Source organism: Notechis scutatus, unplaced genomic scaffold (genome assembly GCF_049901735.1).
Source record: "Notechis scutatus isolate UNSWTSFEM ecotype Mainland unplaced genomic scaffold, rNotScu1.2 NSCUSCF63, whole genome shotgun sequence".
NCBI classification, from domain to species: domain Eukaryota; kingdom Metazoa; phylum Chordata; class Lepidosauria; order Squamata; family Elapidae; genus Notechis; species Notechis scutatus.
Genome location: NW_028263167.1, coordinates 103,961 through 120,421, shown reverse-complemented (window position 1 = coordinate 120,421; position 16,461 = coordinate 103,961). Strand labels below are relative to the sequence as shown.

The window sequence follows — 16,461 nt, the reverse complement described above, 5'->3', positions numbered from 1 at the left end:
TGATAAATTATAGTATCTCATTTAAGAACATTAATGATGCACTGGATGAAGGATTGTGCCAAGCTTGATAAGTATGTAAGGGACCCAGTTTGGTCTACTGGTTAAGCCCCCGAAATAGAAAGCAAGAGGATGTGAGTTCAAGTCCCGCCTTGGTCATGAAGCAAGCTGGGGATTTGGGGCCAGTCTCTCAGCCCAACTCAACTCACAGGGTTGTTGTTGTGGGGAAAATGAACACACAACTACTCATTGGTACTCAGCCCCGTGGCTTCTGCAGGGAAGGGCTTTTAAGGATGGGGGATGAATTAGTGCACTTAGTGAACTCAAACAAGGTCTCCAAGATCTGGAAATCCAACAAGATGGGGCTGCTCTTCCCAAGAATGTTTATTTGAGCAGCCTTTAGAGCAACGAGATATTTATATCGAATTACCCTGCCAAGAGTCCAAAGGGAATCAACCCCCAAGAGCTGCAACGGAGTTCCCAGAGCCGTTTCAGGGGGCCGATACAAAGAAAGAGCGCCTGAGCTCAGACTGGGACCCTGAGGACAAGGGGCCACTCGAACTGCAGCTTACGCAGAAGTGGTATTCAACCAGTTGTCACCGGCTCAGGTGAACCGGTGGTCACCCCTGGTTGGCCACACCCCGAACCGGGTCGCCCGCTTGTCCCAGTCGCTCTCCTAGCTTTCCCTACCACGTGGTGGCTGTGGCGCAGATCGGGCAGATGTCCCAGGGCTGTTGCACATACGCACTTTGTGTGCAGCCGTGCGTGTGCTACTGATGCAGTGCGCACGTGGAGCAGCCCTGGGACATCTGCCTGCCTGCCTGCCCTCCCACATTACGTTTTCTTCCTTCTCCCAGCGGATGCGCCTCTTCCAGCCCAGCCCGGCCCAGCCAGCCAGCAGGGAAGTGGGCGGATGTCCCGGGTCTTCTCGCCCCCTTGTCGCGATATGCCTGCAGGAGCCTCTCGCCCAGCTGAGCCGGGAGCTGCTATTCCCAGGCTTCTACACTCCTGTGCTTGGTCAACGCCTCTTCACCTTGCCTGAAGCAGCTGGCCCTGCCCCTCACCCTCCCCTCCCTCGCCTGGCCTGAGAAGGCAAGGGGGATGGTGGGGGATAGTGAAGAGGCCGGGTCCCTATCTCTCTCTCCCCCACTCTCTGTGTCTGTGTGTGTGTGTGTGTGTGAGACACACACACACACAGAGAGAGAGAGAGAGCGGGGGGGGCAAGAGAAGAAAGAAAGGAAGAGCAAGAAAGAAAGAGGGAGAGAAAGAGAGAAAGAAAGAGAGGGAGAATGGAGAAAGTGAATGAGATATATGGATGGATATATAAATACATGGAAGGAGGGAGGGAGGGAGAGAGAAAAAAAGGAGAGGAAGTTAGGACACAAACCCTGGCTTCAGAAGACTCTTTGAAGCAACACAACAATCTAGGGCTGGCATGCAACGAATCTCAGAGGTCATCTAGTCCAACCCCCTGCTCCAGCAGGAGATCCTTTTTTTTTTTTTTAAACAAGTTTTATTAATTCCAACAACAAACAGATCATTACATATTTAAATCTTTCCCTGTATTTCTACAGCGTTCACCAATATTCATAAAACACAAACAAACACAAACAAAACATATAAAAAAAATCATTTAGTAAAGTATCTTGGCCCCAGTTACCTCTCTTTGTATGGGCATTTACGCATTTCACTCTTCACACTTCTATCTTATTAAATCCATCTTAATTAAATCAATATATTTATATCTTTTGCCCATTCATTATCCCTCTTTCTCTTCTTATAATAAAAAAAAAAAAAAAGATTTCTCCTGAAATCACTAATCAGAGTATGATGCCTTTCTATCCTCCCCCTAAGTTAGTAAAATTAACATTCAAAATAACACCCAAAACCCAATTCGATTCTGCTTGGTACATTCTATCCACCAAGAGTATTTAAATACATTGTATCCTCCTTTCAGAGTGATGCCTTTCTATATTCCCCCTAAGTTAATAAAATTAACATTCAGAAAAAAAACAATACCCAATTTGATTCTTCTTAATACATTTTATCCACCAAAAATGCTTAAATACATTATATCCTCCTTTCCTTCAATATTTTGTTACATTTTAAGAATCAATCATCATTAAACACTTCAACATTTTAATTTTTTAAATCTTAACCCATTCTAATTTACTATTTCAAATATAAATGTTTCAATACTATCATATGTACCTTGCAGAATCTTTCTTACAAAAATTTACATTTCATCCTTTATCTCTGAAAAAAATTCCTCTTCTCCCATCCAATTTTAAAGCTTTGTGGCTTTTCTCCGCCTTTCCCCTTTCTTTCTTCCCCCACCAAATCTTCCTACCCCTCCTTCTTCTTCTAACCTCTGCCTTGCTGGGATCCCTTCTCTGTTGTGTTCCCTTTTTCTCTTGTTTGCTAACATTATATTTACTTTGCATCATATTTTTCTCTTTCTCAAATATTTTTTTAGTTCTTAAGTCCTTCAATTTCCTTGCTCTCTTCCTTCCTTCTTTCTTAGGTAAATTTTGGGATTCAATAAAGATGGCGTCTTCGTCTTTTTCTTGTTGTTGTAATTCTTCTATTTCCATCTGCTCCATTGTCTGTTGATAGTTAACCAGCGCCATTTCTAGAAATAGAAAAGCTTTTTCCATACCATCTTTGCAGGCTGCTTTTATTTGCTCATATTCATCCCTCAGATCCTCAAGAGGAAGAGCCATTATAAATCTTTTCTTTTCTTTATTCCTCTTTATCCTCTTTCTTCTTACTCCAACCAAATATTCCGGGAAAAGGTAAAACAATCCCAAAGTCCACAATCCTCAATAAATCCAAGCAAGGCACAATTCCCCCTTCCTCTTCCAGGGGTAGTATATATAAAAAAGGAAAATCCAAGTCTATATTTTAAAGCCTTATTAAAGTTAAATTTCTGTCCTCAAATCCTCAAGGCATCTCCTCCAGCAAGTTCCAATTAAATATATTTTCTTTGTCCTCTCCCTTCCGGCTTGATTCCGTCGGGAGGGAGAGCAAACTTTCCTTTCAGCACCTCAAAAATTGCCGCTTATTTCCTCTTACGGAAAGAATCATTAGAAAACCATCTTTTCCAGAAATTAAATTAGATGAGTCTCACAGCCCTGGGGCAACCAAGAAACACTTTCACTTTTGACAATTTTCTCCTCTTCCTCCTGCGCATACTTGCCCGGCTGCCGACTTCTTTGTGGCGGCCATTACGGACCGCCGCTGCACCGTCCTGGTAAAAGGAGGTTCTGCCGGCCAGGGAGGGGGTCTGCAACATCCCCAGACCCTTCCTCCGGATCCTCCTTGCCTTCAGCTACCCCTACAGGGTAGCCTTGCTCGGCACCCGTCCGGGCCGGAGCCCCAAAACGGCTAGCGCGGCAGGGATCGCGGAGCTTCGCGAATCCCTACCGCTCGCGAAGCCGACAACCGGAAAATCCCTCCAGCAGGAGATCCTTACAGAATCAAAGAATAGCAGGGTTAGAAAGCTCTGTGTGTCTGTGTGTGAGTGTGTGTGTGTGCATGTGTGTTTGTGTGTTTGTGTTTATGGTTGTCAAAACTCCAAAAACAGGACAAGTAGCTCTGGGGAGATCAGTCATAAATTAGAACACTTGCTAAGTAACCGGCCATTAAGTGAGGATCAATTGTATTTGGTTTGCCAGTCACATGACCCCCTGGCCAAGCCCACTCAGTCACATGGCCACAAAGCCCCACCCATCTGGTCACGTGACCACCAAGCCACGCCCACAAATTAAAGCCTTGCCCACAGAACCAGTAGTAAAAAAAAATGAATCCCACCAGTGAGTTCACAGCCTGCTATGCGGCATCTCCTATCAGGACTCAGGGATTCACTTTGTGACGCCTCTCCTAATAAAATATCCAGGAAATACGGAACTCTTTTACGTGCAAGTGCAGTTATGAGATCAGTAGGAAGGAGTTTCTCTGAATGGGGCCAAATTCTGTTCTGCTGTAATGCAAAATTATGTATTTATTTATTTAGGACATTTATATTGCCACATATTCGCACATGACTCAGCATTAGGGAGACAATAACTGCCCATTGACTGTCGTTTATTTTTATTTTTCTCCATTATTATTATTATTTATTGTAATGCTGGTCTATGACTGTACTAAAAGTGGAGTGGATGAAGGAGGAAGCTGTGTTGGAGACATTTGCCATCTTGAATTATGTGTAAATAAATACATGTTTATGAAAACAATCTCAAAATCGTACTTGACTGCAACCTGAAACTGAGTCTTGAGAGAAGACAGGAGATTATGAGAGCAGCTTCTCCAACTTACAAAATCTCTCAGTTGGACAAGGGAGCATTCAACACTCTTCCAATGACTGAAAGAGGTGTTGGGAGTTAAAACGCTTTTCATTCCTAGGAAAATAAAATATTTTAGGATATACTAAAAAGACACAATATATTTCCCTAAAAAGAAAAGTAGAAACTCAGAGAGCCTGAAACTCAGCCCCCCTCCCACCTTTGCTAATGGACCATTACTCTGGCCTAGGGCAGTGTATTTTACATAACAAAGATCTACTCCAGGTAAAGCTCTACAGGAATTGCCCAAAGCCCTTTCATTACATCACCATCCAGTGAGGCTCAACCAAGCCTGGGACTCAGGACAGCCTACAGAGTTGCCCCTGCATGGCCCCATGGGAGCCTGTCAACCAATCAGAATACAAGCTCAAATTCAAATCCCAACAGAGAGCATAAAACAATTGCACTCTCAGCATCTCAGCCCTTCTTTCCTCAACCAAGTCATGTGTTCCTGAACACCATTAAACCATCTTCCAAGCAATTACCATGTTTCCAGCGTCTTTCTTCCCCCCTTGGAACTGAACCCAGAAGGAGATTTCTTCCAACAGAGGCTAGACAGAAACTTCAGGTCTGCTCCCTGTTTTTCTGGAGCATCAGACAGGAGCAATTAGATGCTGCAAATCTCTTGACCTTTTGCAGCACAAGAAAGTTGAGATGTTCCCCTCCTCCTTTGGGTTCCTTCTCAAAAGGATCTCAGATTAATGGATCCCTATCGGGACCCCCCCATACCTGCCATGACTGCAGCCTCGGAGCCCCCAACCTCTTTTCTCCCTCCTTCCTTCCCCTCCTCGATCTGGAGGAATAAGCGGCATTCATGACCTGGGCCAGAGTCTGAATGAAACTGTAGCGATGACGGTAATTTATGATCCGTTTCCTGTTCCTTTTCTCCTGGGTCTCCAGTGGGGCTTTCTGGGTGCATCTTCTGCAGCCTTTGACAGAAAAGACGTGCTTGGAAAGGGAACAGCGAAAATAATGATCTTGAAACTGATCTTCCACAAAGAAATGGGGTTCAAAGGCAGCATCTGTTGGCCTTGTTTTTATCAGATAACCAAAACTTGAAATACTATGGATGTATTTGAGAAGTCTGTGCTTCTTTATTGTATACAGTGCAAAATTTGTGAGGATCCAGACTTTCCCTTCAATGGTTCCTGGCAAATGCATAAGTGCTTCATGGAAAGGAAAAATTCTGTTCCAGATGGAAATAAATTCTATGAAGTGAACAAAGACATTGATTTGTCTCCACTTAGAGAGGGCCTCCCTGAGGGGTGCTGTTTGTCCAGTTGTTGTGAATCGTTGTGATATAACCACACAAATTCCATTCCTGACAAGCATCGGAGGGAAAGTCCTCATGAAATTATCTCCATTCTCTGTGTCTGTAGCAAAGAGACCAATCAGGGTCCATCTGAAATGAAGGAGCAGCTGGACAATTGCTGGGTATTGGAATCCTTCTTTGGGGAGCATCTGGTGGAAAAAAGGGAATCTCCTTTTATCACTCAGAGCCTCTGAAGGAATTAGAGCAGTGATCTGAAAAAGTAATGAAGAATGCTGTGTTATAATGTGGTCCAGATCAACTCCAAAATATTACTTATTGACAAACCCAATTTTGTTTTAATGAATATATAAGAATAGTTTACTCCTTAGTCATGGTTTAAAATATTTAAGACAGAATATTAACAAGATTGCCTATAAAAATGGAACGCAAAATCATATTAAACAAAACAAAAAAAAAAAAACAATAAAAAATGCAATGTAAATTTCTGTGTCACCCATACAATTCCAACAATTAGATTCAAATTTGCAGATGTTGGATAAAATGTCTGGATCTAACATATAGGGCTGTATTATATGCTATTTTTGAGTACTAAAACCTCTTTCTCAGCTTCTATATCCCAAATTCTTTGTGAAGCAATTTTTCATCTTCTTCTCTAGATGTACAAGAGCACAACTGCTAACAGAAAAGTTATGAGTACATGACCTCTTAGGAAAGGGGTGAGGTCAATCGTAGACAGTTGTACAATCCAATAAGTCTTTAATTGAAATTTTGTCTGTTTTGGGACTATATGTCTGTTTCATCACTTTAATTTTAACCCAATAATTATATACCCTGAATTTATACAAAGCAGAAAATGTGTAAATTAACAATTATCTATGAGGCCAGGAGCTGAACTCCTTTTATCCATCCCAAAGATACTCTTCTTGGTCTGAATATTTTTTATACATAGACAGGACTATTGCCAACTTGATTCCAATTGAATAAGGCAGATATTATTGATATGTGAAAATGAACATGCTAATGGAGGACCTCAAAACCTGGATAGTTTTTCAATAGTACAATATTCAGTAGAATATCCTCTAGGGACCTTATGGCTCTTCAGGCCTTTAATGGTCAATTTGAAGATGAACATAATAGACTAAAACATTGTTGATATGTTCCCTAATATTCTGAAAAGCTGCTCTTGAATTCTATGAAGATATTGGATCTGTTGTTCATCCCCACCACCCCACTCACCTTACCAGATAGAGAAAAACACACAAACCTGTGGGACTTTGTAGGTGCCTACAAACGTTGACATCTGGATGGAGATGTCGCTTCCTGTTGCATCAATCAGAGCCAGGAGGTTCTCCTTCCTCCCACAGCCGTAGTTGGGGACATTGGCTTCTCCAGTGGAAAGAATGTCCAGCAAGGCATCTGAAGTGCGGAAGGTGCTTCCATAGTTGTCATGGATGTAGTAACCAAGTGTGAGATTGTGCAGGAGCTGGGAATTCTTGCTGACCATTTGAACACCAAAAATTGACATTAGGGTATTTTTTAGAGCAGAACTCTTCCTATTGAAAAACAATATTCATGTTATTATATTCAATAGCAACAACAAATGTTTTTAAAATATATAATCCTTCACAAACCTACTAAGCCTTAGGCCAACATTGATTCAAATCAAATGATCAATTATGCAAATGAGAGAGGCAACTACAATTGTTTCAGTCACTACTTAAACAAAGGTCATTATTCAAGTGATGAACTCAGGAATGAACTGAGAAAGGAAAATAATCTGGATTTCATTCAGGTTTTTTAAAAACTCCATCTTTGGATTTTACTCTCTTCTACAAAGTAAGGCAAAAAAGGGAAGCCATGGAAATCAAAATCATTCAGGAAATTAGACAGGTGCTGAGGTACAAAAGTGAAATAAGAAGAAAAGGAGAGTGTTAGAATTGCACATGGAGGGAGTGCAACTCCATCACCCTGCAGGACTTACGAAGAAGAAGGTATAGGAGGGCTGTTGAAAGGCCACATTATAGGTGACACATTTATTTCAGTTGTGACCACACCAATGAGATGGTCTCCAGGCCTGTAAAAGCTCCATGGATTGTAGCCATCCTGGTGCTCCAAACTCAATGGGCATTTCCTTCTCAGCTTCCCACAGACTGATGGGGACACCACCAGCAGCAGAAGCAGAAGCAGGAGGTCCATCATTCATGGCATTAATCAATCCACTTCCTGTTTCTAACAGAAACAACAGCAATCGTTGGAAAAATGCAAAGACTCTGAGAAGTGCCAGTGGCTTTCCTGATTTAAACAGAGAATCGTTCAGTTTCATCTGCAAAGGAGAGAAAGGTGCAATCAAGAGCAGAGCCTGTACTTGTCCCAAAACTTGGTCCCAGAGAGCTTCACCCAAGGAATTTATCCTTTTCTGATATAAGATCCTTTTCATGTGGCTTCAATCTGATGTCTACATCGAAGTCTAAAACTGGAGATATAGCATCACAGGTCTCAAAGGCCCAGATGGTCATAATTACAGCTAGAAGCAACTTCTCCTCTTGGGATCCTGAACTTTTTCCGGGCTCCATCTGCAGAGGAGAGGCTGGAATAAACCATGTTAGTAAAAATTACAGATATACCCCTGGGGTCACTGTTTTGTTGTGGTTGTGGTCCTTCCTCCCAGTCAGGGCAAGTCCAGAAAGTGATGCTGGGGAAGAGAATTCAGCACCCAGGGAATTGACTTCTGCTGTCCTTCAACATGGCCTCTTGTCTCCAGAGATTGCTGGGGAAGGTCACCCAGAGCTATGGAGTTTGGTGCCGCTTCTAAGTTAATGCCATTTAACTGTAGTGTTGCCTGTCTTCTAATGACAATCGGCACTCTTGAACTCTGCCCAAGGTTAAGAGTAGACCCTGTTTGGAATTCTGTTTTATGTCATAATCCCATATATTGATCTTAATTGCAGCCGGTTTTAAAATTGCTTGTACCTGAAATGAAATTTCATTACCCATCTTTTCTAGCAGTATTAATTTTGAGATTAAAGCTCATTAAGAAGCAGGAAAGTGACAACTTGTGGACTAGATCATTGGGTAAATAGGGAGAAAATTATAGAATGGATGGAATTTTTTATTTTTATTTTCTTGTCATTCCTGTGTTATCTTACCATATTCCTATAATACACCAAGATTCTTTTTATTTTGATTTTTCTTAGTTTTTTAAATAAAGAATGGACTGTAAGTTCTGCAGGTGCTATCTATCCATCCCTATCTTTCTTTCTATCTATCTATCATCTATCTATCTATCTATCTATCTATCTATCTATCTATCTATCTATCTATCTATCTATCTATCTATCTATCTATCTATCTAAATATCTATCCATCCATCCATCCATCCATCCAATTTACTGGCCACCCATCTTATCACAGGGAAACCCTACAAAGATGGTGGTGATGCCCACAGTGTGATGGATGGTGCAACCTGATTTCTAGCAACAGGATTTCTGGAGATCTGGTGCCTCTTCCTCTGTTGTGGGGATCTTCTATTTGGGGGGGGAGGGACCCCTCTGACCTTCCCAATTTCTGGGGCTGAGACTTTCTATCCCAAAAAAGGTGCTGTTGGAACTCCTTTGTTCCTGGTTTATTGGCATCCGTTGTTCAGGGAGGATGTTTCTTCACTGGGGGAGACATTAATATGGACTTCTTGGCCCAGAAGGGGAACCGGGGGGCTGAGTGGGAGGTGGAACTGAAGGGACATGCAGGCCCACCCTGGCAGGGAGGAGCAGAGGAAGGCCCGTATCCCAGGTCCTCCGCTTGGAAGTTCTCCCCCTGAACCTCCCTCAGATTCTGCTCTCAGGGCCTGCAGACCAGATCCTGGGTGGCTCCGGGTTCAAGCTGTGGCTTTTCAGGGCCAGGTTGATGTGCAATGAGACTCTCTTCTCCTCCAAGAGGTTCCCAGCTGTGTCTGACTGAAGCCGGGTGAGGCCCAGAGGGGAGGAAGCCCACCCCAACTTCTGGGTTTGTCCCAGGGAGACCCCAGAGGAGGGAGGAGGGGGCTATGGTCATCCAGGGTTTCTCACCAGCCTTGAGGAGGCTCCATGTGGACCTCTGGCTTCTCTTAGGGGGGCTGTGAGGACCCCGGCCTGGTCAAGCATGTTGTGTGAATGGGGTCCTCGCCAGAAGAAAAGGGTCCCCAATACAGGTAGTCCTCAACTGATGACTACAACTGAGCCCAACATTTCTGTTGTTAAGTGAGACATCCATCAAGTGAGTTTTGCCCCATTTGATGGCCTTTCTTGCCACAGTCATTAAATGAATCATTGCAGTTGATAAGTTAGGAACCCGGTCATTAAGTGAATTTGGCTTCCCCATTGACTTTGCTTGTCAGAAGGTCGTAAAAGGGGATCACAATGGCTTTGGGATGTTGGTGCCATTATAAACATGAAACTGTGGCCAAGCACCTGAATTCTGATCTCTGCATTTGATGCTGCAAAGGTCATTAATTGTGAAAAATGGTCCTAACTTCCATTTCTCAGTGCAGTTGTAACTTGGATCGGTCACTAAATGAATGATTCGAAGTCGAGGCCTGCCTGTGTATCTCCTCTTGATCAGCTTCTCTTCCAGGAATTCATCTTCTCCCGAGTTCCCATCATCCACTGACTACTCGGCCAAATGGTTCAACCTTGGGAAACAAACCATGGTTAAGAGGTGTGGAAAGGGAACTTCACGAGGACAGTGGTGTCACCCAAGCAGGAAAAGCCCAAAGGGAACATCAGGCCAGCCATAAAACAAACTTGCATAGGAAAAGGAATCAAATAAAAGGTATTAAAGAAGTCCCTTAGACAAAAGCCCAAATAATTAAGAAAAGTAGGGAAAGAAAGAAAAGAAAACCCTTACAAACACAAGACATGCCAAATCAGCAAAACAAACAGACAAAAGGCACAAAATATATTACAAAGGAGACAGACAGGAGATTGCCACAAAACAAATATAAGAAACCATTAAGCTAAAAAAGATTAGGACGAAAACGATAAAACAATCAAACCACCCCGCAAAGTTTGCCTTCCGCACCCGCGAGTTTACCCTCTGGCGGGAAGAAAGACAACCCCTGACAGGATTTAAAACATGAAGAAATACAAACACAAGCACTCACACAAAAGGAGAAAAGGGTATAAAAATCAGGGACTTACCATTCGAAGGTAGCTAGCTCAGGAGCGCAGACTTCTTGCTATCTCTCGCCTTCCTGAAAAATAAAAAGATCCGGCTTTCAAGCAGTTGTCCGTATCCTTGCGTCGGAGCTCTCCCAGCGGGAAAATCGAATCCTCAGAAGAAAGGCATTTTGACAGCCTTTCAACAGAGGTGCAAATGTGAATGCGGCCCCTGGGGAAGAGACCGGGTTCAGAGGGTCATGTGGATCCCACCAGAGTCAGTTGGGTGGCTGGGGCTTCAATCCGGGGGGGTGGGGGTGGCTGAGTTCCAGTCCTGTCTGGCGCGCCAAGCCAGCTAGGAGGCTCTGGGCCAGCCGCTCTCTCGGAGTCCAATGGCTTCTGAGCAGCCTGGCCAAGATCTCTGGGCCGGCTTCCCCTGGGGGCTTCCAGACAACCTTCCCGCCCAGCTGGCCAAGGTTGAGGGGCCTCTCTGGGCCTGGCTTCCTCCTCACCGGTCAAGCAGCCTCTAAAGGGCTGGATTCAGAGAGGGTTTGGCAGGGGACTGTGCTGTGAGGAGGGGGCACACAGGGGTCCTGCAGGGCCAGAGGGGTCTGCATTGGGTCTGCCCCCTCCCCAGTGAGGGCAGGGGGAGAGGGAGGCAGGGGGAGCCCCCCCCATCTGGTCTGGGCAGCTCAGGTGCTATCAAAAAGCCCACCTCTGAGGGAGGAGCCTTCCTTGGGATTGGCTGGGAGAGCGGCTCTAGCATCACAGGTGGGGGACAGGTGGAGCTCCCAGGTGAGCCCTGGGCACCTGCAGGCCAGGTGGGGCTGGTGGGGTCCAGGGGGGATGGGAGGTCAGCCTGGGCCCCTGCTGCCAATTTCCCCCTGGGGCAGCCAGGTGCTTCTTCCTCCTCCTGCTCTGGGAAGTGGGGCTCCCCCTGGAGGAGGCTCCATCTTGCCTTGCTGGGCAGGTGGGGGGATCTGCCCCATGGGGGCCCAGGGCAGGGGGGGAGCGAATGGGGTGAGGGTCCCCAGGTTGCATCTCTTGCCAGGATCCTAGTCTGGTGTGCCAGCTTTGCACCTGGCAGGTGGGGCTGCTGTTCCCCCAGGTGTGAAGCCCACCAGCTCCTGGTCCCGGCCAGAAGGAAGGGCCGAGGCTGGAGGAGAGTCTCTTGGCCCTTTCAGAAGACAGGAAACAGCCTTCTGGGTGGCAGGAGACCCCAAAATTAGGGAGGTCAGGCTGAACCCCTGGAGCTCTGCCCCCCCTGAATGTCCAGCTCATTTCCCTCAGAACCCCGAAGGGGATTCCAGGCCGTTTCTTTCCCAGGGAGGCAGAGGAGGAAGATGGACGGACGGAGGGAAAAGAGGCAGGAGGGGAATCGGGTGGAAGGAGGAGGAGGAAGAGGAGGCCGGGAGAAACTTCCCTGCAGCTCTGCCAGGACTTATCAGGGAAACCTCCTCTTCCCTCCCTCCTGTGATGGTTTCGCTCTTTCCTGGCAGAGGGTCCTTGACCTACAGCTGTTCCATTTAGTGACCATTCAATGCCACAGTGGCACTGAGAAAGATGACTTAGGGCCCCTTTCCACACTGGCGGCCCTGGCAGCCTCCCTGGGGTCCCAGGATTTACATTCAGACAATTGTCTCACACGTATGACGGCTACAATGTCCCCGGGTGTGTGTCACATGATCCCCTTTCGCGAGCAAAGTCGGTGGAGAAGCCGGATGCGCCTAAGAACCATCTGGCTGACTTAACATCTGCAGTGATTCGCTTAGCAAATAGGGCCAGAAATGTCATAAAGTGGGTCAAAACTCATTTAACAACTGTCTCCCCCAGCAACACAAGTGTTGGGCTCCATGGTGAGGACTTCCTGCCTTGTCTGTCTGGAGGTCTCAGGGCTGCCTTTTGAGGCTGCCTCAAGGGTTTCTCCAGGCTGCCCTGCGTTGGGCGCCCCACCTCTCTTCTTGCCAGGCCCGCCAAGAAAGAGGTTGGGGGGCGCCTGGAGGCCTCAGGTCTTCTGGTTGTGGGGATGCGGCACTTATAGTAAGCTCTGCAGCCCCCTTCGGCCTCCCCACCTCCGAGGCTCTGAAGGTGCCCTTGGGGGTCCCTGTGTCCCAGGTCTCCAGTCGTTGGGGGGTTTCACTCCCATGCACCCCTTGGCCCAGGAGGGAGAACTGGGGGTCTGAGACAGGAGGGGAGAGTGGAGGAGATGGGGGAGGGGGGCAGGAAGCGCCAGCTGCCCAGGGCAGCCCCATCGCCCAGAGCAGCAGGAGGAGGATCCCTGCAGGCTGGGAGAGGAGGAGAGGCTTCCACCCAGGCGGCCCAGGGGGGAAGGGGAGCTCCAGAGCCAGAGAGGGAGGCAGAACTGGCCGGACTTCTCCCCAGCTGCCTCCTCGGGTGGTTTCCTGGCTGTGTGGCTGGGAAGGCTGGCCCCATCGTGGTTGTCCAGCCCCTCCTTAGAGACCTCCAGGTGGGATGAACCCTCCACCTTCCCAGGGAGGCCATTCCATGCCTGCAGGTCTCTGCAGGTCCTGGCTGGTCTTTTCCCCCCTCTTGGAGACCCCTGGAGAACTGGGCTCATGGCAGGTGATTCAAGGAGGGAAGAGCTCAGTCTTGGATTCAGGAAGTGCCACTCAGAAAGTGTCACCTTAGATATTCCCCACCAGGTTGCTTTCTTGGGGTGGGTGGATGCTTTCCAGGTGACAAAGGTCTAATGGAGGAATGCCAGTCTTCTTCATTTGCAAGTGTGGGATGAAGGGCAACAGGCACTAGTGGTTCTGATCTATCTGGCTAACAAGATGCCCCCGAGGAGGTTTCCCCAACTGGAAACGACCCCCCTCAACTGCTGAATTTGGCCACCCGGTTCTGCTCTGGACATTGGATCCCTCCCCACTTTTAAGCAATGGCTTTGATGAGAGGAGGGAGGGGAGGAATCTTAGAATTTAAGAGGGATTTCTAATACCAGAGAAGACCGAAGGGGCCATTCAGGCTGTAGCAATAAAGGAAGAATGTTGTTTTTATGCTGATCATTCAGGAATTGTCAAAGATTCCATGGCTGAATTACGAAAACGTTTGAAAGATAGAGAGAATGAAAGACAACAAGGTCAGCCATGGTATCAAGGCATGTTTAATTTTTCTCCTTGGTTTACAACACTATTGTCTGCTTTAATAGGTCCTCTTGTGCTATTGCTTCTTGCATGTACTATTGGTCCATGTGTATTAGGACGTTTACTTACATTTCTGAGGGATCGCTTTAAAAACACTTGATAATGAAGTTAACAATACTCAAAAAAGTTAGCTTTTTACATCCATCATTGAATCAAAAGATCTTGTCAAAAACCTTTGCTGGAATGGTACTCTGACCAAGAGTCAGAGGAAGAAATAGCCACATCAGGCCTTGGATTTTGGGTGCTTCCATGAGGCTGCCTGCGTCAAAAGGGATTAAAATGAGGATTTATTTGAAATTGTCCACCTGGAAATGGATCGAAATGAGTCTTGAGGGACTGATCTGTCCCCTTTTGAAAGAAACCTCTCAAGGGGGAAAGGGGCCACAAGAGCAGGAGGGCCAGAGCCTGAAATTATGCAGGGACAATCAAGGCCTAAATATTAGGCCAAGCCAGGAATTCTTCATATTCAGGGCTTCCTGGCTCAGGACAGGACATAATTCTGCATTATTCCTTGTATTTTTCCATTCACTGGACTGTTTTCCAAGGCAGCAGCTGGAAAACTCCCTGGGGAGCCAAGAGGGAGGAAGAAATAAATCCTCTGCCTTTCCCTTCATCATAGGGGGGAAGAGGCTCCTCTGCAGGGCTTGGAATGAGCCCATGAAGAAGGACTCGGCTCCAAGTTTCAGAGCTCCAGATTTGGAAATTCATCTGTGGGAAGCAAATATGCTTTTCTTGCTGAAAGGAAACAAGGCTGAGATGTGGTGATGAAAGAAGGAGCAATCCAAAACTGGTTTGCAGGCTTCGGCGGCGGCAGGAATCTGCGATCGTGCGCAGTTCCTGCTGCGCTCGCTGCCGAAGTGCCTCCGATCCAGCTGGATCTGGAGGATATGGTTGCCCCGTAGAGGCAACCGAAGAGAGAGGAAATCCGGGCAGGGGCTTGGGGTTATTGCAAACCCCCTCCTCAGCCAGCTAAACTCCTTTTTCAATAGGCGGTGGAGCGGCGGTCAGCAATGGCCGCCACAAAGAAGTCTGCAGCTGGGTAAGATTGTGCAGGAGGAAGTTGGAGAAAGTGAAAGTTTTTTGGCTGAACCGGGACAACAAGGAACTTTTAAAAACCCTGGAATCTTAATTGCTTGAATGATACATTGTTTCCTAAGAAGATTGGAAAGCGGCTGAAGAAAAGGGAAAGGGAAAGTTATTTTTTCTCCCTCTCCCTCCCTATGGAAATAGCTGATGGAAATCGGAAAAACCTGCTTGGGCATAGAAGGTAATTAAATTTTAAACTTAAAGCCAAGAGGATAAAAGATTTCTGAACATTGGAATTAAAAACTAAAACTTTTTTTGCTATAAGTGGGAGGGAAGAGGTAAAGAATTTATTTTAAGATTGTATTGAAGTAGACTGCCTGCAGCTTACAAGATTAGAAATAAATGACAATAAGACTTCTAAAAATTACTTTGGGACTGTGTAATTGAACTTTACCCCAGGAAGAAAAAATACAAAAAGAAGAAAGTGCTAAATTAAACAATTTGTTCTGATTTGGATTGCTTTATGACTTTTGGATTTTTGGGAACTATTTCTTGAAGGATTAAAAACATTTGGGTTGTGCTTAAGGAAAAGAAAAAGAAAAATGGCACTATCGGTTGAAGAATTGCAAATGGAATTTCAAAAACTAAAAGAAGAGGAACAAGAAGGCAAGGGTTCTTCTGGATCTATTTTTCACTTTTTAGAAATGGCGATTTCTACCTACCAAGAAATCGAACAACAAGAAGGCTGGGATGAAGGAGAAGAAGCCATCTTTAATGGACAGACAATCTCACTTGAAGAAGAAAAGAGAAATGGGGGAAAGAAAACGGAGAATTCAGAACTTAAAAAAGCAACCAAGAAAGGGAAAAATAAGATGAAAAATAGATACAATGTCAGAAAGCAACAGAAAAGAGAAATACAACAGAGAGGGAAGATTAAGAGAGTGGAGTTTGAGAGAAGGGGGGTTAAAAGGCTAGAATTGATAAGAAAGGAAGGGGAAAAGGAAAGAGAAGTCATAAAGGTTTAAAACAAGATGTTAAAAAACAGGTTTTTTTTCAGAGATAAAGGGTAAACAATAATTCAAAAAATGATTCTGCAAAAGTACATAAGATTGTATTGTAGATATTAGTATTTGAAATTGAGTTAGAAAACTGAAATATTATATGAGTTAATAATGCATTAAACAGAACGTATAAAAATGTTTAAGATTTAACAATGGAGTTTAACTTTCTATGGAATATTGTCTTTACTATTTTATAAACTTAATTCTCTTTTTTTTCTTTGTTTTATTATTCTAAAATGTGATACTTAGAATGTACTAAGCAGAATCAGCATGGAAAGTATGTATTATTTTAAGCGTTAAATTTAGGGGAAAGATAAAAAGTTGTCATACTTCAACCAGTGATTACAGGAGAAATATTGTACTAGAAAGAAAAGAAAAATAGATAATTGAAAGAGAACAGACAAAAGATACCAGTATAATTATTAAAACTGAGATGAAATAAATAAAATAGAATGAAGAGAGTGAATG

General features: G+C 45.1%; 1 protein-coding gene across 7 annotated transcripts in view; it reads right to left on the bottom strand.

Annotated features, from left to right (window-relative positions):
- LOC148128461 (vomeronasal type-2 receptor 1-like) overlaps positions 1–16,461 on the bottom strand; it is a 44,698-nt gene that overhangs the window by 22,794 nt on the left and 5,443 nt on the right. Inside the window, exons 1-5 of one of the 7 annotated variants that reach the window (XM_087949064.1) lie at positions 10,785–11,063; positions 10,185–10,276; positions 7,979–8,186; positions 6,878–7,166; positions 3,922–5,864 (exon numbers count right to left, since the gene is read on the bottom strand). In XM_087949064.1, the coding sequence (XP_087805190.1) occupies positions 5,034–5,864; positions 6,878–7,138 (1,092 nt within the window). In that variant the 5' untranslated portion in view covers positions 7,139–7,166; positions 7,979–8,186; positions 10,185–10,276; positions 10,785–11,063 and the 3' untranslated portion in view covers positions 3,922–5,033. Of the gene's footprint in view, positions 1–3,921; positions 5,865–6,877; positions 7,167–7,594; positions 7,904–7,978; positions 8,201–10,184; positions 10,277–10,784; positions 11,064–16,461 lie in introns of those variants that run through there. The other 6 variants (XM_087949062.1, XM_087949063.1, XM_087949056.1 and 3 more) reach the window with 6 other exon arrangements.